Source organism: Amblyomma maculatum, chromosome 6 (assembly GCF_055883805.1).
Source record: "Amblyomma maculatum isolate TAMU_Amacu chromosome 6, ASM5588380v1, whole genome shotgun sequence".
In the NCBI taxonomy this organism is placed as follows: domain Eukaryota; kingdom Metazoa; phylum Arthropoda; class Arachnida; order Ixodida; family Ixodidae; genus Amblyomma; species Amblyomma maculatum.
In genome coordinates this window covers 143,185,044-143,209,107 of record NC_139349.1, presented here as the reverse complement: position 1 = coordinate 143,209,107, position 24,064 = coordinate 143,185,044, and the positions used below count along the sequence as shown (strand labels likewise).

Here is a 24,064-nt window from a genome sequence, read left to right as displayed (position 1 = left end):
TTCTTTGTATGCTTCGAAATTCTCACACGCTTCTATGCCACTTTTGCTAACATGATCAGATACCTTTCAGAGCACAGGAAGTCGAGTTGCTTCAAACAGGGTTCAAATATAAAGTCAACAAATTGGGCGTTGAGACGGCGGGTGTGTGGACGCCTGGGTGACACGGTATCTACCTTACTCGATATAAGGGCCCCATTCTTTTGGAAACGCTCTGCCTGCCGACGGGCTTTTAGAGCGTTAGCTCTGTTGCTCACTTGCGCGAGTGGCGCGTTTTTCTAAGAATCGTAAACAGAGCCATCGCCGTCTTCACTGTGCCCGGGCAAACTAGACCGAACGCTCCAAGCCCCCGGCCACAGCGGCAAAGCGCGGTAGCAGGCGATGCTAGGCAGGTATAGCATTATAGCAAAATGAACGCCAAACCAGCTTCCCTGCCGAATGCATCAACGGTTTACCCTAGACGCCGTAATGCTTCGAACAATCCGCGGTATATCCCCCTCCAAGAAGCGGAATTAGCTGGGAAGAGGACGGGACATCATCTACGTATAAAATAAATAAAAGCGCAAATAAAAGCATCGAACGGGAAACCAATTCAGTGTTTTCTCTCATATATATATATATATATGGGGCCATTGATCAAGTCAAAGTATTTGAAGAAGATATAAACGAACGCTTTTTGTCTGGTTTCTCGAACAAGGAAGCTGTAGGGCTGTCGAAACGATAGTACGTTTTCATGAAACTTTGACTTGGTCAGTGAGCCTGTATATTTTTTTATGCCACCACCTGATCAGACTGCATTTCGTCGAACTCTTGATTACAGTGGTTTCTCTCATTTGAGCTAAGCTCGACATTCGGTTCAGCAGCGTTGAGCCTCATCATTTTTTTTTTTTAATTTTTAGTGAGGGGCATGACGGAAATGCAGTGGCAAAACCCGATTCAACATCACATTTTTGTATTGGAGAAGCTTCACATGGCTGTTTCCTACTTGCCCATTCACCGAAAACATCCCCGGCAGCTACTGCGGCACTTTTACTATCATCACCGGAACGCAACATTCGGAAAAAAAAAAAAAAAGCATGACTGAAACGCTGGTGATTATCTTCGGCTGCCCACTATATCATTTTTTTCTCCTTTTCTTTGGAGCCTGCACTGCTTGCGCTATATAGAAACTTCAGTGGGAAGGTTGAAGAGGCATGCTTGTGCATGTTCAGGTTTTCAAGTTGTACTTGGCAGACTGTCGAAACATTTTATCTGTACCAGTAAAGTGGCAGAGGGTACAAGTATTCGTGCAATTTCTCCTAGGGAGACGCTCTTTGAAATTATATTAATTTATGCAGTGTTATAGTTCCGTGCCCTACTATTCATTTTATCGTAGAAAGGGGAAGATATTTTTCCTTCTTGCCACTGGAAAAAAAAAAGTCTAAATTCCACATCCTCACAATATATGCTAACACCGCGAACATCTCAAGATAGCTTTGTGGCGGAGCTAAGACGAGGAATAACCAGCTCCGACAGCGTTCAAGTTCGAACAGTTTTTTTTTTTTTTTTTCGCTGCTTGCACTGAGACGCTTAGTGCCAAATTCTTCTTTGTCCAGCGCCGTGCCGTTGTTTGTGATAAAAGCGCGGCGCGAGGGGCGCTACAAGACTACAAAACAAAACCAGAAAAAAAAGTTCAATATCTCCGCCACGATTATATCTTGCTGAGTAAGTAGAGTAAGTAAGTAGCGCGAGAGCCTTAGCTGGCAACGTTTCGGCACACAAACAGTATGACACACTTAATTCGAGGCGATAAATAAATCTCAAAGCAAGCAAGTGTACATTTGTCAAGGGACCATTTTCAAGTAGCGCCACTGCGCATGCGCGAAGCACCTGAGTGCGCGAAGCACCTGCACCTCAGTTCGACCCGACCACTCGACCCGACTCGCCAGTGTTTACCTCTCTCGCCCGATGGAAAGGAAAGGGCAGAGGGAAAACGTTGTTGAAGCACAATACCCTCTCGTAAATACCCCTCAATTCAGGGTGTTTGTGGCGCCATCCTCGTAATTTTTCTGAACTGCGACATTTTAGTGCACATGAAATTTCATAGGTGGCGCTACCTACTACGTTTATCACACGTGGCTCTGTTATTTTACTATTATTTGCTTTTTGTACACTTTGTATTTGATAATTGTTACCGGTTGAATAAGGGAACGAAAGCCCGAACCTTTAAGTTATATTCGCCAGAAACAAACAAGCCATGGAGCATTTCAATCATGCTTAAAATATTTCATGAAGAGCTCGCGCGCTTCAAGTGAACCACGAAAAATTAGCTGAAATCATCCTGACAGTGCACATTCCTCGAGAGTCGTAGAACAAAACCGATGCTTATCCTCTGACAGCGAGGTGAAAAGTTTTTCCACGCGAAATTTCAGCACAGATAAAAGCTTAAAGTTCAGCATATACTTTTAGCCATTTTGCAAAAAACGCAAAGTTTGATCACGAATAACTTTTACACTAAATGAAGCAGACAGATGATATTTTCAGGAAAAAGCGAAATATGTACGACCTCCAACTGCGCAAAAAATCTCCGCAGCAGAATGCGTATCTTGAAAGTTATTGTATGTATAATTACCTGTTTTATACACTTTTCACAGGCGCGTGGCTAATAAACTATACGATACACAGTAATAAAAATGCTTAACTTTGTTCATTAACATCTAATCTCAAAACATCTCAAACGGTGTTTTCCTAAGTGCAAAAGATTTTGCACAATTTTGCTTTTCCCGAGACAAGTAGAGCTGAAAAGCCGTTTCTTACCTTTGTGTTTTCCTTTACAGCTTAAACATCGGTGCAGCTATTTATAAATCAAATGCACCGTTAGAAAGGAGAGGAAATAAACTTTACAAATATATTAAAGTCATATTTATAAACTAAACTAGTGAGGCGCAGTAGGCGTATGAATATCGCCAAAAATGTCGTCTCTTCACCGCTGGAGTGGGACCGCCACCTTAACAGGAGTAGCGTAAAATTACCCACTTACTTGCCAAAAAACAAGCGGAAACGGGCAATAGGTTGAAAAAAAAAGATGAAAAAAAAAAATGCAGCCTTTATTTTGCACTGCAAAAGTCGGTAATCTTAGTCTGACGCCGCGGTGCTCTAGCAGCAACAACAGCAGCTTCAAACTCATTCAGGCCGCGAGCCAGCTTCTCGGCCAGCCCCCTTTTTTCAGCGAACGGCTGCACGACGCTCACAGCGCGCGCAGCTTCTGCCACTGTTGGGCCTGGGTCTTCCACACTTTCTGTGCCTTCGTCGTCACTGTCAGTTGGAGCCACTTCCGCCACCACTGAGGCAACAATGGCTTCATCCGACATGTCTGGCGAAGTTTCCACTTCGTTGTAGACGTCCCTGAATTCAGAGAAGGTAATGCCTTCTGAAGAACCTTCCCTCTCAAGTACTTCGGTCAGCAGGCTCTCACATGTTTGGTACGGGATACCGGTGGTATCGCTTGCGTCGTCTGCGTCACCCGAGCACACTCCGCGAGAACCTGCGTGCTTAAAACAGTTCTGCACGGTAGCAAACTCAACCTGCCGCCATGAGTTTTCCGGCAGGTGAATCGCACCCAGCAGGCCAATGGCATACGCCTTGCCGCATTCCAGTGCAAGCAGCATCCTGCGCAGTAGGTTCTTCCTGTAGAGCTGCTTGACAGCTCTAATGATGCCCTGCTCCAAGGGCTGGGCAATCGCTGTGGTGTTTGGTGGCAAAAACACCAGCTTCAGCGCCTTGAGGCCATCCACCGCAACGTGCGCCGATGCGGTGTCAAGGGTAACAACAGCATTTCTTCCTTTCGCCTCAAAACGGCGGTCAATGAAGCGCACATACTCTTCAAAAAGCTTCCCAGTCATCCATGCCTTGGTGTTATTCCTATAAAGGACTCCTGATGGCAGTGGGGCGCCTTTAAAGCACCTTGGCTTGGCTGACTAACTTCTCACTTCCAGACATATTGCATGCGAATGCAACTGAAATGCGGTCCGTGGCATGCTTGCCGCCGGTGCGCGGTTCTCCCTTGAACGCAAGTGTTCTATTCGGCAGCATCTTGAAGAAAAGTGCGGAATCATCAAGGTTAAATATGTCGTCAGGTGCATAGCCTTCCAAAATTTATCCAAGCTGGCCATTCCTCCAACCTTCTGCGCCTTCAGTGTCAGCCATGGCACCCTCTCCAGCTACGGTCTTCGTGCTTATTCCGTGCCTTGCTTTGAATCTAGCTAGCCAGCCATTGCTGCATACGAAGTTGTCATGTTTGAGCTGCGAGGCGAAAACCAGGGCTTTCTCAACGAGGAGAGGTCCGCTAACTGGTAGGTTTTTCGACCAAGCTGTTTTCAGCCATCGCACCAGTGCCTCCTTCACATCCGGAAATGTTGATCCTCGTACTCGACATCTCTTAGCAGTCAAGGCAGCATTGCTGAGTAGCTTTTTTCTGGCATTCCAAATGCCACACACAGTAGTTAGCGGCAAGTCTCTCTCACCTGCCAGCACTGATTTTTTTGCCCCTCTCTCGATGGCACGGACAATTTCCACCTTGTCATTTATACTAAGCACCCAATGCTTCTGCCCAAGCTTCAGCATGATGCAGACGGATGGAGAACTCGCGACGCACGCCGCTCAAAATCACCTCGTCACACGTGCGAAACGGTGGACCAAGGCCTAGGCGTACAAGGGACACGGAGCAAGAAGCGGTGGTCGCTCGGACTGGTCCAAAATAGGGCCCGCTAGGGGCAGGATGGAGTATGTGAATGACTCCGTGATCGGCTCCAGCGGCACGGCACTCGGAGGCCACAGCTAGTTTACCGCTTGGATTAGTGCACTCGCCGCAAGATGGCGCTAGTTGTATTATCATCATCATCGCAGCTGCATTTGGTAAATTTGGCGCCGATTTGTCATTGGCTATGTAGCTTGCTATCGCATCGGTCGTGTTTATGGAGGTTTGTCACAACGCTAGTCAAAGTCTTTTGTGAGGCGGTACTACCGCCGTGAATTGTACGATGAAAAGTGAAAATAGTACGTGCTAACTGATACGTCCGCGATAAGCTGGTACGGTTTATGTGGATGCGAAATGCATTATATTGAATAGGCGCCGAGTCGGGGACTTGACTTTACTACTTTTAAAACGAAACTACTGTTAAAGCGGGTATGTTTTAACAAGGTTTTACTGTAATTGGCTAGTTAGTCTGAATCATGGCGCTGTATAAAGAATGCAAGCTTGAGGATGTCAATTTGGCTTCTCCTTAATGAGCAAGCTGCTCATCTTATCTAAGCAAGAGAGAAATGGGCAGTGGCTCAAAAATATGTGCAAACTTCACTGTATCGAAGATGGCTCACATGCATGGCATATATGGTGCACCATGAAACTATGGGCTGCAATTTTAGATTTTATTAGTCCATTTACTACAAACTTAGCGACATAAGAAACGAATGCTGTGAGACAGTCATGTATGTCATAAGCTAGGCATCAACAACACTTAAAGTGTGAAGCAGCAGCCACAAAAAAAAGCTGGTTATGCCTGCCTGCACAGCGCTGTGTGGAGCAGTTTGGTGGAGGAGCACTTGCAAGAGTTTAATTACAAGACTTGGAAGCAAACCCCCTTGGGCTGTGTATTTTTGACAAAGGCTGTACTTGAATGTAGATGTCAGTGAAAAAAAAAACAAAATCAAAACGTGACTTACTCAGAAGCAGTGGTCAACTCGGACTCGCCGCTTGCCTCAGGAATCTCAATGGTAACAAAGTGGCCATCATGCTCTGCGGCTTCTTCCTCTCCTAGAGCTTCAAAATGAAGGAGAAAACAAAAAGAAAAATTGGGAGGTCAACAGTGGGCACTAATAGTGCCTTTAATTAACACTGCGTTGCATTTCACAAATTTTTGCCACTGACAGACTGACACAGGGTCTGGCAAAAAGTGTTAAATGTCTTCAGCTGGTTTGATTTTCTGCAGGAAAAGAAAGGTGCAGTATCCGTCTCCTTTCTCGCTGGACACCTACACTTAGAATCAATAGCGCACTGGTTTTGACTGGTTTGAACTCCGATTGCAAACTACCCTCCAACATGACTAACGGATAGATGATAATTCACAAGCAAAATATTACACCACCCGGAACGCCGCACAAAGAACGGTTGCATCGAAATTTTGATACAAAATAACGTGCATATTTTTTTCCAACACATGGCACATTTTTCTCAAAACTAAGGTACGGCAACGGCAACGCTTTTTCAACCGAACGAGCTGCACATGCTCTGAGTAATACAACAGGGGCTCAAAGAAGAAAAGGAAGCCCACACAAGGTAGCTATCAACCACCTTCAAAGCCAGACTAACTTTCATTGTTACCAGGTCAACCTAAATGACTTTGACTGGCTTACAGGTTTGGTTTATAGGGTTTAACGTTCTGAATCATCCTAAAGGCTACGAGAAAATTTGAAGTGAACGGATCCAAAAATCTCAAGCATCTGCGCTTCTTTAATGTGCACTGACATCGCACAGCACACGGGCGCCTTGCTTTTCACCTCCATTGAAAATCGGCCGCCACAGCCGGGATTCAATCCCGCATCCTCGATCACAGAAAGTGTACCGCCGCAGTATGGCTCTTATGCCCAAGGGGAAACGGATTCTGGTTAAGGACACGTTGCCGACATACTCTAATTTCACAGCCAAGCAGAAACTAGTGACCAGCATGGCAAGTTCTAAAGCTAACAAGCACAGACAGAGACAAACAATTCCAACCAATCAGCATTGTACCAGGCCTCGCCAGGGGTACTGCTGCGGCTTCCCCTTCCACCTGAGCAGCACTGTCCGCTGTCGTTGTTCCTTCCGTCTGCGCGGCCGTATCCTTGAGGCACGCGTCCCTGCCAAACCCTTGCGGTGGCGGAGCACTGGGCAGGTGCCAGCCCTGGCGGCACTGCGTGGCGTATCGGGTGCCCCTGGACAGGGGCGACGCCCGTGCCCTTCGCCAAGGTGCGGAGGCGACCTTGCGCGACTTGACGCATGTAGGAACCACCGCATCACCCTGTGCGTTCAGGACCGCCGCAGCAATCGTTTTCGGCCGGGCACCACCGTGACACAGCGCGTCGGACGTTGTGCACATGGTCCCCCCCACCGTGGGAGGACATTCCTGGCAGGCGGCTGTGTCCCGAAAGTTGAACTGGAAATGCCAGGGCAAGTCGACCATAGCTGGGAGTTGTCCGACTTCTGCCTCCTTCAACTGCGATAGCAAAATAGTTTTGCTCCGAGTTCTGTCGTTGGACCATGATGCACACCACTTACTAAGCCTACATGTAAATAAAAATAATAATAATAATTCCTAACTTGATGCAAAGAGCAAACACAGTCGAATCTGAAGATTTCCCAGCCGTAACGAAACAGGGCATTAGGGACACTGAGGAATACTTTTGGCATCAGGAGCATTATAAATCAGGAATAGCATCAGGGTGAGCTCTGCATTAATACAAAATTAGGAACTTTTATGTGGCATTAAAAGCTTTGCATCACAAATAAAAAAGTAGAAAAAAAATTCAAATAATAGCCTGAAGCCAACCAGTGTACCACACTAACAAGATAATGACACCAATTTACCACAGTGTAGCCATTACATGCACACTCGTAGTGCTCAAACACTCAATAACTGATGAACCAGCTGTGCCAAAAAGAGAAAACATGGCAGTGTCAGTGCAGTCATTACCTCAGCGATGCCTGGCACGCTGGCTGAAATCTTCCTTGGTGCAAGCATCCCAGGGTTGACCAGAGCCATCCTGGCAAAAGGATCCATCTCTGGAAGACGGCACAGATTTACTAAGTCTATCGCAAGTTGCATCCACGTAAAACTTGACTCAACAAAGTTTTGGAGGAGCAACATGCCTCAGACTGCAGAGCATGAGCTGCATTAACACTCGGTGAGACTGCCTCTCATCAACCCTGAGGAGCACTACAGGATAGGTTACTATAAAACTGAAGGGAGAATAAAATTCCTCTGTTTTAAGATTGCAACCAATATTTACGATACAATGGAACCCGGATATATTGAACCCGGATATTTCAAATTTTGGTTACATCGAACTTGTGGAATATCCCCTTGAAAAACCCATGTAAAAGTATAGGAAAGCTGCGTCGTATATCGAACTCAATTTCACCGGTCATTCGATATATCGAACTCCGCACCACGCATTGGACGGTGGGTGCGCCTCCCCCAAAGACGATCGCATCACCTCGGCCGTTTGCCGCGTGACGTTTTCAAGCCACGCGCGGAAAGAATGAGAGGACACAGCTCCGCGACGGCTGGTCTAGGGCAGCGCCGCGCCCTTCACCCAAAGGCGCGCGCATCTGCGATGATCGCTGCCGCTCTAACACGTGACGTTTGCAAGTCATGTGTGAAGAAACGAGAGGGAATCAATGCAGCCGTGGTGTTCGGGAGAGGGGAAAAACGCGATAGAGCGAAACGCAAGGTGTGCCGACTCTTCTGCTCAGCTTTATCTCTCCCCTTCCTCTCTCTTTCCCGGTCTCGTTCGCAGCAGCATGCACTACGCATGCGCGGACAAGCCAGCTCAGCCCGTGGCAGACGCTTCTCCAGTGTGTGTTGTGAACGCTCCGCGCGCGGCGGCTGGCGTACGATGAGCGTCTCGTGTCTTCGTGCTGAACGCGCGTAAGCTATGGCAGACGCTAAGAAACGGCAGATCTTTCTTTCCTTTTTTGCTAGAGTCATTTATTGCCGTCGTGCGGAACGTGTGCTATGGCGGCTGCGGGGGTTAAGAAGCGGCAATTTTTTTTTCTTTTGCTAGAGTTGTTCTTGTCGGGCTGAACGTGCGACGCAGCGTAAGCTATGGCGGCTGTGGACGTTATGAAGCGGCAGTTCTTTTTCTTTTTTTGCGAGAGTCGTTCATTCTTCATCTATGAATCAACGAAAGCACGCAGTCGGCTGCTATCATGCCACCGGCTTTTAGCATCGTTCGCTCCAAATGAGATTTGCAGCTATCACGCTTGCCAATGATTTTGTAGCAGTGGACTACGCCCGCCCCACCCCAAGCGCGGCACGATAAATCGAACCAGGCTGTGCAATCAAGCCATCACGCGAGCACTCTGCCAAGTTCGCTTCCTGCCATAGCAGGATCTATGTAAAGTATAGTTAAAAGATAAACACGTCGCGACGTTATCGCTGCGCAGCAGCTTGGCGCGCTGCCAATAAATGAGCTGTGGATGCGACGGTCGAAACGGAGAAACACGGCACCGAACGCTTTTTTTTTTTCTTCTTTTTTTTTCAAATTCTCGGGGGCAAAAACAGGGAGTGGGTTCATTATGCGAGTGGATTGGCTATGCGACAAATACCGTATCATTTTTCACGATCGCAAGTGACGTCTCAAGCCGATTTCTGTATATCGAATTATCGATATATCGAACTATTTGGCGATCCCCTTTGAGTTCGATATATCCGGGTTCGACTGTATATACATATATTAACCACACCACAATGAACAGAATTTTAACATGCAACGCAACTACATACAGTGAAACCTCGTTATAACGAACAGTTAAAAAATCGGAAAATAGTTCGCTCTATCCATAATTCGTAATATAAAATTTCATAGAAGATCCATGCAAGAGCAGCAAAATTCAATCAGAGAAGGCACAGCAACTCGGAGAGTGCCTACTAGGGTCACGTCCGTTTATTTACGCGCAAAGAACTGCGTTATCGCGGCCTGCTTTTTTTGTGTTGATCGCGTTCCGTATCACGCCCTGTTCCACAGTTTGCAAACGCTCAACAAGGGCAAACCCACTGCTCTCAATAGCACGGTAGTGGCGGCGCAGTAAATCCAATGCAGCAAGCGCTTCTTGTGAATTCGGAATGTTGTCATCGTTTGCACGGTCAGCCTGAGCTTCGTCTGCGGGATGTTCAGAAACGTCCACAGCGATTTCGGCGTCCGTCAGTACAGCCGTGGTCGCCGCGATGTCGTCGCCGCCTACAAAGTCCTCTACAGTCATTGTTGCGGGCATGTCACCTCATGTCAAAGCTCGCGGAGCTCTGCTTCTGCTTCGTCCCCATCGCCACTTGATGCGCAGGCCTCTGCTGGAACAAAAGCTGCGTGCCGAAAGCAGTTGGCAATCGTTTCGCCTTTCACGCTGTCCCATGCCGCTTTAATGCTCCCAGCAAGTCGATCTTCAAGTCCTGCTTCATAAGAAGCTTCACGAGAAGAGTGTCAATCAGTCTCCTCTTGTAAGCTGCCTTTATCTTGAGCTTGGTCTTTAACGTCAGTTCTGCTCTTTTTTTCACGTTCACCGCCATCACAGCACTACGCACACCCGCGCACCACACTCGACACGACGACCGACGCAGCCTCCGCCGAACGCTACGACGGCCACGCCGCTGCTAACACTAAAACCAAAAAACGCGAATGGCGCAAAAACCAAAAGAGCAAGTTGTTTCCTTCCTCCATTCAAAAAGGCAAAAAACAACATTCGATCGTGCCACTGCAGCCGCTGCTGAAGCAGAGCTGTCGGCGATTGTGAGATGCAAACAATTTCTTATGGCCTCCGAGATCACCTCCGTGCGCACAAACAGGCGCACAGGGGTAATCTCGGAGGCCATAGATTTCTTCGGCTGTCAACTCCCAATGCCGTCGTGGCATCTGTGGCGCTGTCAGCGCCTGCGAGGTAATCCTGAACGTTTGCTGCGCCGCATAATACACATGTAGTGCAACGAAGCCTGCCTCCTGCTATTAAAGTGAGGTAGTGCTTGGCGTCGCGAAGTTCGTAATATCCGTTTTATGCCGAACCGCGTTCGCTATGGGAAGTTAAAAACACATGTGTTTGACAAAAATATTTCGGAAGAGTTCGCTATATTCAATAATACGTTATATGTGTGTTCGTTATATCGAGGTTTGACTGTATCACCTTGACACTACTCGAGTTTCATGAGCAAGCGTAATGCACTGTGATCTCTTGCTTTTCATTTTCAGACTGGTGAACTAGCAAAATACAAAGGCGCAAGACACTCATACACACAAAGCAAGGATGAAGGGTGCATACGTGGGTTAGATGATGAGAGCCGGGCTGTAGGATGTCGATCATCCTGAAACAGGCCAAACAGCAATAGGCACAAGTAGTATCAGACGGGAAGGGAAGGCACTAATTAAATGCTATTGTGCGAGCCCAAGGCCACAACCTCTTCTCACCCTCTCTTCTCACAACCTCTTCTGCAAGACATGCAAAACTTAAGTTCAAAAAGACTGAATGACCACACTTCAGTTTTGATGCTGCAGTCGCTTAAAACATGACAAAGTTTTTGCTACAAGGATCAAGGAGTAGAGAGTATATCAGCGTCATGAAATCACTTATCTCCACGTCCAAATGGCCACATCTTATGGCTGCTTCACCTTGAGTCCAATGGGGACACAATACAATATAAGTAACGGAAACAACATAACAGGACCACGGATGATGATGGGTGCACTCAGTTTTCTTGAATCAACAGCCAGAAAATGCCACATCTCGAACCACACAAGAAAATAAGGAACTGCGCTAGCTGCGTCACGTGAATGGAACATCAAACAATAAGAAAAGAAAAATGTCCTCTAGTTTGATGCAAGCATCAGCTTCAAATTAGCTGACCAAAGTGACACAAGCAAGCATCATGCGTTTCTTTTTTTTTTTTTTCTTCTTACAAGGACGTTAGTGACACACAATGAAAGCTCTCTTATTTTTTTGCTCAATGAACCGGCTACCTTTTGCAACACTATAACGGTTCCAGTTTCTGCAACTTCAGAATATGAAAGACACTCTTCATCGTTTTCTGTTCTGACACTGGCGTGCCTATTCGCATCTGTCTACTGAATTTGGCTGGTCATGCACAAGTAGACAATTGCCTTTACTACTCTGTCCATGCTTGGGCTTTAATAGTTAATGTCACTAACTCTCCATGAGCAGCATGGTTATTGGCGCAAAACAAACACGAATGAAGCAGAAGCAGCCCCTCACCTTTCCAGAACATTGGCAGAGCGCCATCAACCTCTCCTGCCACTTGAACTTGCGGTAAAGCTGGGTGTATTCCTCAGCTGCAGCATTCAGTCGGGCCATCATCTCCTTCACCTTGTCTTCGAGCTCCTTGGCAGCAGACGCAGTCAGAACGACATTGTTGTTCACCTGAGAAAGAACAGATACGCAAAGGTCGCACTCAGTGCCAACAAATGCCACACTGGAAGTATTAAGAAAAACAAAACAGTCCGGCCCTTCAACGTTCACCCTTCAAGCTCAACGTCCCAAAGCGACTTGGGCTATGAGAGAGGCCGCAATAGAAACTACCTGGGGTTCTTTAACGTGCACCAACATCACACACCACACGGGCACCTTGCTTTTTGCCTGTCGAAAAGCTGACAGTGGTCGCTGTGACCGGAATTCGATCTCGAGTCCATGGACGCAGCAGTCGGGCGCCCTAACCGTTGTACCAGCACAGCGGGGTACAAACACGATAACCAACAGAGAAACACAAAGCGCACCAAAAAAGGTTCCAAGAGGATGCATCTGAATTCTACGCCTAATGCAATATCTTGTAAGGATCTCTTCACTGCCCTTTGTGTTTCTGCGCTAGTTACTACATAAAAGGTCAAACAAGTTTTGGCAGGCGACAGCTCCTTTGTGCCACAGGTGTGCTGTTCTCAAAATAACCCATGCGGTCAGCTTTCTTTGTTCAACAGCACGAAACCTGAATTGCTGCCCAATCACATATACTTGTAGTACACTTGTGGAAGAGCCATGTATGCTGCTATGTACAGCTGTCTTGAAGAGAATACCAGGGGTTCCTCCGACAGCAGGCGTGCTCAAACACTTGTGACGCGAGATTACGTAGCAAACACCCGCCAATCATTCACAGCTCCAAAATGACTGCATTCTTCACATGGAGAAGCACCGAAAAGGCCGGCAGTGTGCAAAACAAGAGGAACCTTGACCCCAAAGTCCATTCGGGAATTCCACCTCCAATAGTGGGCAGCACGACTTAGCTTAAAAGGCAACTGTGACAAATGCTACCTAATAAAGGTGCCAACTGGTCATGTTTGGGAGGTTCTTGCGGTCACTTTAAATGTTTCCAAAAAAAAGAAGGGTGTCTTTGTTTGCTGGCTCATTTTTTCCCAGAACAGCCATCGACTGGAACGGCCTTCGCCACGTCATTGCTGTCATCACCTGCCCATCGACGTTTGCGACAACTGTAACTTCACATACTCGAACATTATAAATCTCATTTGTTAAGCCACCCCTTAGTAATACCCCGAAAGGAGTCTTTAAGGTAATAAAATGAAATGAAATACCCAGTGCTGCTATGACTTGTCAACTTATTCACAGACATCACGCAAACTGATGCCATGAGATCTTCAACATATATGCCATCCATTAAAACTAGAGCACTACACTTGCCTATATTACATGGTTATCGTTACATTACCCAGGTCTACACCAGGTTCACGTGTCAAAAGCCAAATCGGGTGTTGTGCTGTGACAGTTCTACTTTAATCTTTAAGTTTGTGGGGAGGGAAAAAAGAAAGGAATGCAGGAAGCCTACCTCATTGTCAAACGTCTCGCCATCATCCAAAGTGCTCACACTACTGTCACACACCTGAAAACAAGATGCAAGGATGCTCTGTCACTGCATAGCAGCTATCCACACAGGGCAAGAGGCCAAGCCCAGCCAGGATGAATTTCAGCTCACAACTGTAGAGATGGACTTAATCAAGGTACAGTTGCCCAAAATATGGCAAGATGGGGAAGTAGTCAAGCAATGCTTGTAATACATTTTAATATCCTAAAGCTGCACCTGAGCGATGAGAGAGCGGCAGACTTAATATCCCCTCGGCCTGCCAGAATTTTAGTACCGAGTATTTCTACACTTCCCTCTTTACAAAAATGTGGTCACAATGGCTCTCAAAGACCTCATGCTCAACAACGAAATGCCACATCAATTAAGTTACATCAGCAGGTTGGGAGTTTGTCCAACGAAAAATGACATGAGCCCGTGGCAGCAAAGAAAAGATAAAATTTTCAAAGGACTTTGTTTTATTAGTTCAGAATAAAAGAATGTGTGCGACAATTATCGTTTTCCGTGACTCATTACAAGGAGGATGGGTGAAATGCTGCCAGTTACTGAAAAAAAAAAGACTGCTGGCTATCTTGACCATTATATGAGCAGGGGACAATGCACAGGCTCAAGAAAACGAACTTCCCAGTAGAAAGAACTGCTTCCACATTATGTGACAAGTAGGACGCTAAACAGTGAGCTGTTTTGATTTGATAATTCAATCCGTCATCCGTCAAAAACTACCAATGCTGCCAGAAAATCAAGCCTCATGCATGAACAAGGCGTGACACAGCAGTCACAGACAGGTCTGCAGTCATCATAGCCAACACACATCCACAGATGACGTCACACAAAGTTACCCATTTCTGGGAGCTCAAGCCAGATCCCCATCTACAAACCACTAGTTATATTGGGGGGGGGGGGGGGGGGGGGGGCACTCTAGCACACATGACGTACACCAGTACAGTTCTCGAACCACACTCGGCCGATGAAACCCAACCCCTGAAGACTTTGTACCACCACCGCTCCGTGTGCATGCAGGTCTCGCAATAAAAGGCGACAACGAGATTGTGCTGCAATAAGAAAAGGAGCCTGAAATAATAAACGTCTAACAATTACTAATCTGGCAAGAGAGGTCGCCCCATTCATCATGAAAAACACAAGCGAGTGAAGAAAGACTTCATATTTGTGTTTTTGCTGAAACGTAATAAATTGTTGATGAACTCCTTGTGCCTCCCCTGAAACTGCTTAACACTCGTCTGACAAGAAATCGTGATGAACATCAGCCAACTCCTTACAATTCTAGAGTAAACGCGTTTAAATATTTCTTCTTTCCTCGCATAACAGCAGACTGGAACCGACTCCCACCTTGCCTAGCAAACAGCGTCGACTCGACTGACCCAATCAATCCTTGACTACCTGGGAATAACCTGCTCAGATGTTGGTGCTTTCAATGATATACCTGTGTGTTTGAAATAATGATTTTTTTCCCCTGCTTTGTTCATTGACGTATTCCTTTGACACGGCCGCTCGATGGAAGCGCACTGGGTGCGGCCTGCTGCGTCGCGCCGCCGTCAATGGGCAAGCGCGTCCTTGGGGAGTTTACAGTTGCGCCCGCTATTTCTGCTGAGGGCGCCACTGTTCGGGGACACGTCGCCGCCGGGGTCGCCGGCTCTGAGCGCGCGGTTTGCTTCCTTTCTGGGCGCGTTCGCCTCGCGTCTGCGTGGTAAACGCAAACTTTTTTTTGTGTGCGCGTGTGCAACCACATTAACGTTAAGACGGGATGCGTTTGTTTTTTAAGGCGAAGGCCGTTCTAGGCTCATGAAACGAAAATCTGTGCGCAAAAGCTGTGCCTTTAATCTGTGGGTCGCATCTGTGTGTCAGTCGCAAAAGCGGACGTGCAAGGAGGGAGATTATTAATGAAGATGATTGATGGTAATAGGTAATCAATAAAAGTAATAAATAGAAATTAATAGAGGTAATGACTAATGATAATGACTAATAATGGTTAATAATGACTAAAATGATTTGTAATGACCAGTATATCAAACTATGACATGTAATGACCGCAATTTATTAGAAATGAGTAAAAGTGCTTAGTAATGTGTGGTAATGACTATAATAGCTAGGCATGACTCATCATTACTGTTAATGACTACGAAATGACCAATATGTGAAATGACGACATGTAATGACTACCGCTGGTTCTAAATGAGTAACCTGTTTAGTTATGAGTGATAAGGGCTACAATGACTACGCAGGCAGACTCATCATGACAGGGAAACAACCAATATATCAAACGACGACTTGAAATGAACTGTGGCAAACGATGAGAGGCAAATGATAGGAGAAGGGTAGGCTTTCGCCGTCCTCCACTTAAGAGATATCCAAGAGACCCTCTAATTTTATTTTCTGAACTCGCTTCAGGCAAAGACAGCAGCGAGGAGTGGAAATGCACTCGCTTCCACTGAAATGAAAGTGGCGCTGAGGTTAAAAAGTCCAGATGCTGAAGCATAATACCCTATCAGCTGCCATTGAATTTGCTAGAAGGGACAGCAGATTGGACTTGTTGGTGATTAATTATAGATTAACAGTGCAAACAACGTGACGGGAACACAGGAGAAGAGGACGGCACAACCGCGCTAGTTGTGTCGTCCTCTTTTCCTGTGTTCCCGTCACGTTGTTTAACCTATTTGGTTACCAGAGAGCTGGCCAGTGAACTAGGATTTTTAACGATGTGTTGTGAAGCAGATGAACATGATGAGATAGCACCAGAAGCTTTTCTCGCAGGCTATGTTGCAAGGGCATATCAGAAAACGCTACGAATTGTTTTTTTTATATAAGCATGCAATTTGTTCTAAATTTTGCCGCGCTAGTCTGAGTGGCCTTGCAAGTAAAGGAGCCTGTGCATACAACATTTGTTTATGCTCTTGAGACTGTTTGAGCCGATGCGATAAAATGAAAAGCCACGTTCCACAGAAACTCACGCGCCCGCTCTGTCGGCGGAAAGTCGGAAAAAAACCTCTCTGGTAAGAGGCACTTTAGTTGGTGATATGGCCAAACACATTTGGCGCAATGAGAACACATGACGTGTTCAATGTGGCAGGAGCTGACAAACCAGAGAGAGTCAATAAGATGTAAAGGTGAAATGGGAATTATTGAAAGCGGGACCCTTAGATCCCAAGTCAGGCACACTATACTCCTATAGGGCACGTTCGTACGGCTTCGGTAAAGAGGGTCTTTATATAGCTATGTGTAGGGTGCTATTTCATACAATGCGGTGGCTTATGGCTGCATTCTAATGATATGCGACAGAGGCAGCATTTACGGGATACCGTGAATAAGTAGGTAGCAAAGTGCGGGCACTCTAACGAGGCTCCTCAAGAAGACTGAAGAAACCCAAGTTTTGATTATCACTACCAGGTTGTTGCTTAATTTATGCGATATTTGGTAATGGTTTTGAGGCGACATATCAGTCGTGCAAGAGCCTGTTGCAGGAAATATGAGTCAATTGGACTAGTTACAGGTTAATGAAAACCAAGGACAATGGGGGCTTGATTTACCCCGCAAAGGAAGTAATCAAGCTTTGTCAGCTTACAAGCACCTTCATTAACAGTATGATGAAGTCTGAAGAGGTCCGGCGAAGTAGCAAGCTGTGTAAACTTTTGATTTCATCATTGTTTTCTCCGTGTACACAGTACCTGCAGCTAATCTATAAAAACAATGATCGTGTCCATGCTAAGGCGCTATGCAAGATATCGTTAAGTTGCTGCCCCCACTGATAGCAAGCTGGGCTGGAAATGTCAACTCAGCAGTGGAGCGGCATTTATGGCTATGGCATAAAACTCTCACAAGAAAGGTTTTCCGTCTGCGATTGGTAATTTTCTTCCTTTCTTTTGTGTGGCCATTAAATAAGCGTACTCGGCTGCTCGCTGAATCTCGGCTGAAGTTGCGCTCTGAAGTGTGAACATTCTTGTGATCGCAGCTAAGAGTTTCACAACAGGAACACTCGATGCACGTTCTTCTATTGAAAATTACGAACCAGCAAAATTGTATGGGTTTGCAAGCAGCCAATAAAAATAGTAATAAAAACTTTCAGCGCATATACGTAGCACCTTGAGGCAGACCGGCTCTATCAAGCGCGCTTACTTTGTCCGGTCATGCAAAATACGGGAAGCCATGACGGATAGCGTTCTGGCGTGCAAAGTTTAAGGTCTCCAACTGAGTCGAAGATCCCAGGTTATCATCTAGATTTAACCTAATAAACATCTTCATATTTCCACCGTAGCATTATTTGTCAGAATGAGATAGAAAGGTTGGTTACACGTCGCATTTTCACAGAGGTTGCTCATAGTAGGACATATTTTATTGGATAGCGCTGGTAGCTTAGAACAGGTGGACATCAATTTGTGAATAAAAGCTGTATGCAGGAATGAGTAAATGGTATGAAAATGACACACGGAATTCGCGACATAGTTAATTAAGGGGTTATGCATTATGCTACGGCAGCTGAACAGCTTCGAATTGTTCACAACCGGGTCACATTTTCATGTGACAAACAACTAGATCCGAATGCAACATCACGGTAATGCGAGCTCTCCAATCTAGTGGTCTTGAACCACCCTCACTATAAGTTTTTCAGGGTACACTCCAGTATACAGTCAACGACTGATTTTTCGGACGCCCAAATTTGGACATCTTCGCGGCACCGCCACGAGCCCCATAGAATCAATGTATAAAAACATCTGTAATTTCGGATGCTCGAACACCCCGCCGTCCAATTTTTCGGACTTTTTGACGCCTCGGAAGGTCCTCGAAGGTCCTTTGGCTCCTCGCGCAGCGCTCTTGCGAAGGAAATCGACTTGCAGCCGAAGCATATCACAACTTTGAGCCACAACTAGCCGAATCTAGCCGTCACACACCGATTTGGTCTGGCCACACTGGCTATGCTCACCAGCGCCAATTTTCGGAGGCGCCGCGGCGGCCAGCGGCGGCGGCGTCGTTTCGTTGCACATTTTGACTAGCGTGGCGTGTTCACGACCTACTGTATACATAGGCCGTGGGCGTGTTGTTCCGCTGTAGTGTGAAGTGTGCTCTGCGACGCTAGGCCTAGGTGCTTCGACGTTCGTCAAGGAACTCCACTGTTCTGAACTTGAGGATTTCGCTTGCCTGCGATAGCCCCCACTCCGTGTTCGTCGTCCTCGCCGAATGCATCGAAGCGCGGAAAGCAGTACCGTCGGTTTGCTGTTGGAATGCTTGCGGACGCATGGAAAGCGGTGAGGCAAGACACGATTCGCAACTGTTTTTGCCATGCGGGCTTCGTACTCGCCACAGAGGCAGTGGACTGTCCTGAAAGCACCGACGCGATTGACGTGTGCCCGCCCATGGACGAAGTGATCAACGACCTCCGCTCTGCTGGGGTTTCCATACCCACGGAAATAACTTTTGAGCAGTTTGTTGACGCGGACAACGAGCTCGACTTCTGCGCAGAACTAACTGACGAAGAAATAGTCCGTCAGGTTGTGGAGGATTCAGAAGACTCCGATGTTGAAAATGAGGAGCCAACGCCCGCGCTGCCTACGAGCGCCGAGTTGACGCGAGCGTTGTTGACGCTTTCATCCGTCTACAGTGCTGATATGACCCTTGCTCAGATCAAGGAGAATATGATCGCATGCAAGCGGAACGCCGTCCAAACGACGATCAGCCAGTTCTTCAAGCCACTGCAGCAATAACACCGGCTGCCCTGACGACACATTCATAATAAACCGGCAGTCTGCTGCATACAGAGCTTTTGAGTGCCTCTTTTCTTAGCCACTTCTCTGATGCTGTGGCAGTGTTTCGGAAGCGTGGTGCTTCGCCCTTGACCCTCTAGATACGAGAAAAAAAAAGAAAAAAGGTGCGTTTTTTGCATACATTCATTTTTTCGGACTGCCTGAATTTTCGGACGTTTTTGAGTTCCCTAGAGGGTCCGAAAAATCGGTCGTTGACTGTACATCCTTGCTGAGCAAGCGCTAAGTGCTGACATGGCTAACTAGACATGACAGTATATACTAATTCGTGTTGCCAAACTGTGTGAAGCGGAGCTCTTATATCCTTAAAATAAAAGGCTTCTACCACGCCGACACCTCCCTCAAAGCGCAGCCAGGCGCAGCTCTCCGCGCGCGGCTGTCCCCGAACGGTGGCGCCACGGCGGTGGCGACTGGAAGTAGGCGCCTCCCGCTGGTTTCGGGCGACGTAGCAGGCCGCACCTAGTGCGCTTCCATCGAGCGGCCGTGCCTTTGATTATTAATCAAAGTGTTTGGTTATTTCATCCCTGGCTGATGCAATTGTTTGTGTTCTGTCTGCATGTTTTTAATTTTGTGATAATATTGCTATTGCTGCCGCTCCTGGTAGGGACCTTTAAAGGGCCTGCTGTATAGTGTAAATAAATGAAATAAATAAGACCTATGATAATCACAATCACATTATCAACTGAAGTGAGATAACACTGTTGCTGATCCTGATTAAACAACAGGGCATGGAAGTCAATTGCCAGAACTGCACATGGGAAAGGAAAAACGTTTCACATTTATTTGCCGGCAAAGTTAAATTATAGCACTGCAATTCACGACGGCATCGATCGAGCAGCCATGGCAGCAGGCATCCTCCCCTTTATTGACAGAGTTTGAGAAGATAAGGTGCGCATAAACCGATCATGCACGTGATCAGCAAGGAACAGCAATCGGCAGCACTTACGGCAGGCTTTCGGGACAACTTCTCAATGGACTCCTTGAGGCTGTCGTTTTCAGTCATTACATTCAATGCTTTCATGGCAAACTGGAAAGAGGAAAAGAAAAACAAAAATTTGTAAATGTCTCACTACTCTTGGAAGTCTATTGTCCTCGTAGAAGTCAATGCTATGAACACTGTTTATTACAGACTTAGCAACAAAGCAAGTAGCTGAAGTCTGCTTAAATTTATTTATATAAATAACTAACTGTGACAGAATCTCAGAGCGGAAAAATATGATGAAGATGGTTTCCCCGTTGCACAAGGTGGGAAAATTTTTACACAAATAGCAGTAGACTCCCAACAGGACGAACTTGGTTATGGGGAGATGTCGGTAGAAAAATGCATTTTTCCCTCCCATATTTTTCACTTTTCAGTTTTTTACTTTTTTGGAACAATTAAGCATTGAGCTACCTACCCCATCTAGAAAAATACATAAGCGACATTCGCACTAGAAGTCAATAAATAATGCATCTGAATGAGTAGCGGTTGCTGAAGAAGCCAAAAATATCGACGAAAGTTGACCACCTTTGCTCGCGTGCCATGAAAGGCGGCTTCACTGTGCGCCACAACGATCGGTTTGTGAAGTGTGAAGACAGGCAGAGTCTTATTCTCACCTGTAGAACAGCCGTCAGTTTCGTATTTTCAGAGGAAATAATGATAAAAAGTGGTTTTTGCTGCCTCACTCGGGCCCCACTTCGATCATGTGGTGCAATTCCAACGCCGCCATTAGCTATGGGTGGCCTCTTCGTGCGCCGAAGCCTACGCCATAGGGTCAGGTTCTCTTTCGCTGTCGTGCTTCGCAAGCGGTTGGCCGTGGTCGCTTCTGCGCATTTCTTTTTTGTGCCTTATGGAAAGCCCTAAAAAGTGTAATGCGCGTGTTCAGAAGTTCCGCACCAATTTTAAATTCGAAGGAAGGAAGGAGGTGCAAGTAAATGCCGAGGACGTCTTGCGAGAAAACCGTCTAGAGTCCTGTTAGGCCTAACGACAGCAACGGCTCCGACGAAATCAACTCCACCTTGAACTTTATAAGTGCATCGCTAACAAAGAAAGAAACTGTGAAAGCTCTGCCAGCGTGGTAATGTGCGACAATGATGCAATAACGACACTTGTGAAAGGCGCGGCGTGCCCTACTTGCCATGAGTGCCAACTCTCCGCCCGGGTGTCGCCACAAAAGCGCAAGAGACTTTCATCACATCTTAACTTTGCTGCAACAGCAGCAATTGCTCGGAGTTTGTTCTCTCGACTTCGTACACCTCGATGCGTGCGGCGACAAACGGAGACACTAGTTACTATTGGATACAAAAGCACAGAGTGAAGCTACGGAAGTGGGAGCTCGCGCTACTGTGAAGGCAGCGGTAGCCGCTCGCGCAATCGGTGCGAGCTGCGCTCAACTTGCGCGTTTTTGTGCTATCTTGGAGAGTTCTAGTAATTGTAGATTATTGCTTTATAGCCTATGTCTCTGCTTGCCAAATTTCACGCAATTTCATCTGCATCGTGTTGAGTAAAGAGGTTTCAAACTTTGAAATGCATTTTTCTCTTTTTGCAATTTTCAAGCTTGCGCATAGGGCTCTTTGTGCCTTACACTTTCCATATCACAATGAAACTTGGCACACGTGTTCTTTAGGATGTATAGCTTGCAAATATCTATTCAAAACTGCAGTATCGCTCAGGCACGCTTATAAAAATTTGTTAGAGCAATAATGGTCCCCTAATATAAAGGGGCAACACATTTACAATTCTTTTTTTTTCATACCAAGAATTTTCATGACCAAATTTGGGCTAGTTATCTGAATTCTGCACTTAGTAAGGTACAAATAGAGCTATAACTCTTGTTTCCCGGTGGAAATTTGTTACACGAAAGCATGCGCACGAAAGACTCTTTGTTTTATGCCTATCAGCAACACTGAGCAAAAACCATACATGCTAGAAAAAAACTAATTAAGTGTTTTGAAAACAGCAAAAAAGACTACAAAGACGCGCAACATTTCACTGTTTTGGGTAGCTTATTAAGAAAAATGTTTTTTCGAGTAGCATCTCCCTTAATGTACTCTCAAATAAGATGAACACTGTGAGGACACCTGTCTGGTTCCCCATACAGTTAAGATGCACTTTAGGTGAACACTTCGCACATGCTAATCTGTTAAGATAACTTTTCAGGTCAACCACATCCCACGTATTCCCCTCTGTACTTGAGCATCCACACAGCAGTTCGGAGGAAAGGAAGTAAAAAAAGCGACAGAAATGAAAACGTGTCAGCAACTTGTGCAACGGTAGAAGTGCCGCTACTCTCTATGCGCCAGGTATGGTCTTTAAGGTCATATTGCTGGCTGTTACTATTCGGAAGATATTGAGAAAATTCCTAATATCCTTTCTTTTTAATCGAATGTGAAATATCAAACATATTTAATTCATATTAGAAATTTTGAATATTTGTGCACCTTTACTAAAGCTACTAAAAGCATCTCCTGAATGCAAATATACAGGAATAGGTTACTGAGCTACACAACACATAGTAACAAGGGGAAAAAAAAAAGGAAAAGGGAAAGCCCAGCAGAAATGAGCAGGCAGAAAAAATTTTAAAAATTACAGTCAATTTGCATAGTTAATGAAATGTGAAGTAGGTGCACATCACCAAGCGGCCCCCTGGTGAGCAGCTTGGAACAGAGATCAAGGGAGCACCGTGCATACACATCCGCTGTCCCTGAAGGCCGCGAGAAGTGACTGACACTAGAAGAGAGAGTCCGAATTTTACGATATGCGAGTAACACGTGGCCACTCGTTTGGAGAAACACGGATTTGTACAGCACTGCTTGGTGATGGCCACAACGGCCACAATTGTGCTACATGCCACTCTTTCATTTGCTAAGATGCACGGCATGGCAGAACACCACCTCAACTCGCGGCGTCGCCACCACCTTCCTGCAGAGAGAGAGCAGGCGTCAGACCACCGCCAGCCAAATCCATGATTGCGGCCAGAAGTGCTACGTGTAGCGTAGAGCATAGAGAAGTGAGAGCGTGGAGCATAGAGTTAAAGGCACAAGGAAAAAAAAATAATCCCTGCATCTTCCCACCTGTGCTCTACTTTCTTGGAGGTTCTTGATTTCAGCATGGAGCAAAGCTTTTGTGCTTTCTTGGGCACTCAGCTGCCCCTGGACATTCTGCAGCGCTTCCTTTTGCAGCCTGTAGTTCATCTACACAAGGAAAGGCGACATCAGGGGCGCTGCCTTTAAGTAGGGAGAAAGGAAAAAAAAGGAAATATAGCTCACTAACCATGAGTTCATCATCATGTGCCTGGAGCTCGCGATAACGCTTGCGAGAATTGTCAAGCATCTCCCTCAAGCTTGACATTTCGGCTTCCTTGGTTTCCATCTCCCTTCTGTGCCTTGTTTCCCTTTCACTGAGCGCTCGCTAGGAAATGGACACAAAAAGGAAACGCACAGGTTGAATCTCTCCAAAATGCACAAACTGGGGAAATCCGCAATGTGCGAAGCATTTCGCAAAAATAGAAGGTACAAAAATATGGACCCTTACTGATGTCGGACCAACGCGTTCTTTATAAAAATGAGCAAGAAAGTAAAATATTTAACCAATGCAAAGAAGAAGCACATTCACAATGGCGGTGCAAGGACACAGCAACCACTCACTAAAAAATGTGCGTCAGCTTCTGCTAGTGCACGCTCTGCGTCCACTGCCATGCAAACATCTGCTTCTATTGCTTG

At 46.3% G+C, this 24,064-nt stretch overlaps 1 protein-coding gene across 8 annotated transcripts in view; it reads right to left on the bottom strand.

Annotated features, from left to right (window-relative positions):
- The window catches only part of LOC146186944 (uncharacterized), a 43,987-nt gene that overhangs the window by 11,982 nt on the left and 7,941 nt on the right, over positions 1–24,064 (bottom strand). For 7 of the 8 annotated variants that reach the window (XM_084607510.1, XM_084607505.1, XM_084607507.1 and 4 more), the window contains exons 5-13: positions 23,616–23,753; positions 23,417–23,536; positions 20,310–20,390; positions 13,563–13,616; positions 11,987–12,151; positions 11,039–11,081; positions 7,704–7,792; positions 6,749–7,226; positions 5,698–5,794 (exon numbers count right to left, since the gene is read on the bottom strand). In XM_084607510.1, the coding sequence (XP_084463636.1) occupies positions 5,698–5,794; positions 6,749–7,226; positions 7,704–7,792; positions 11,039–11,081; positions 11,987–12,151; positions 13,563–13,616; positions 20,310–20,390; positions 23,417–23,536; positions 23,616–23,753 (1,265 nt within the window). The remainder of the gene's footprint in view (positions 1–5,697; positions 5,795–6,748; positions 7,227–7,703; positions 7,793–11,038; positions 11,082–11,986; positions 12,152–13,562; positions 13,617–20,309; positions 20,391–23,416; positions 23,537–23,615; positions 23,754–24,064) is intronic. The other variant, XM_084607513.1, reaches the window with a different exon arrangement.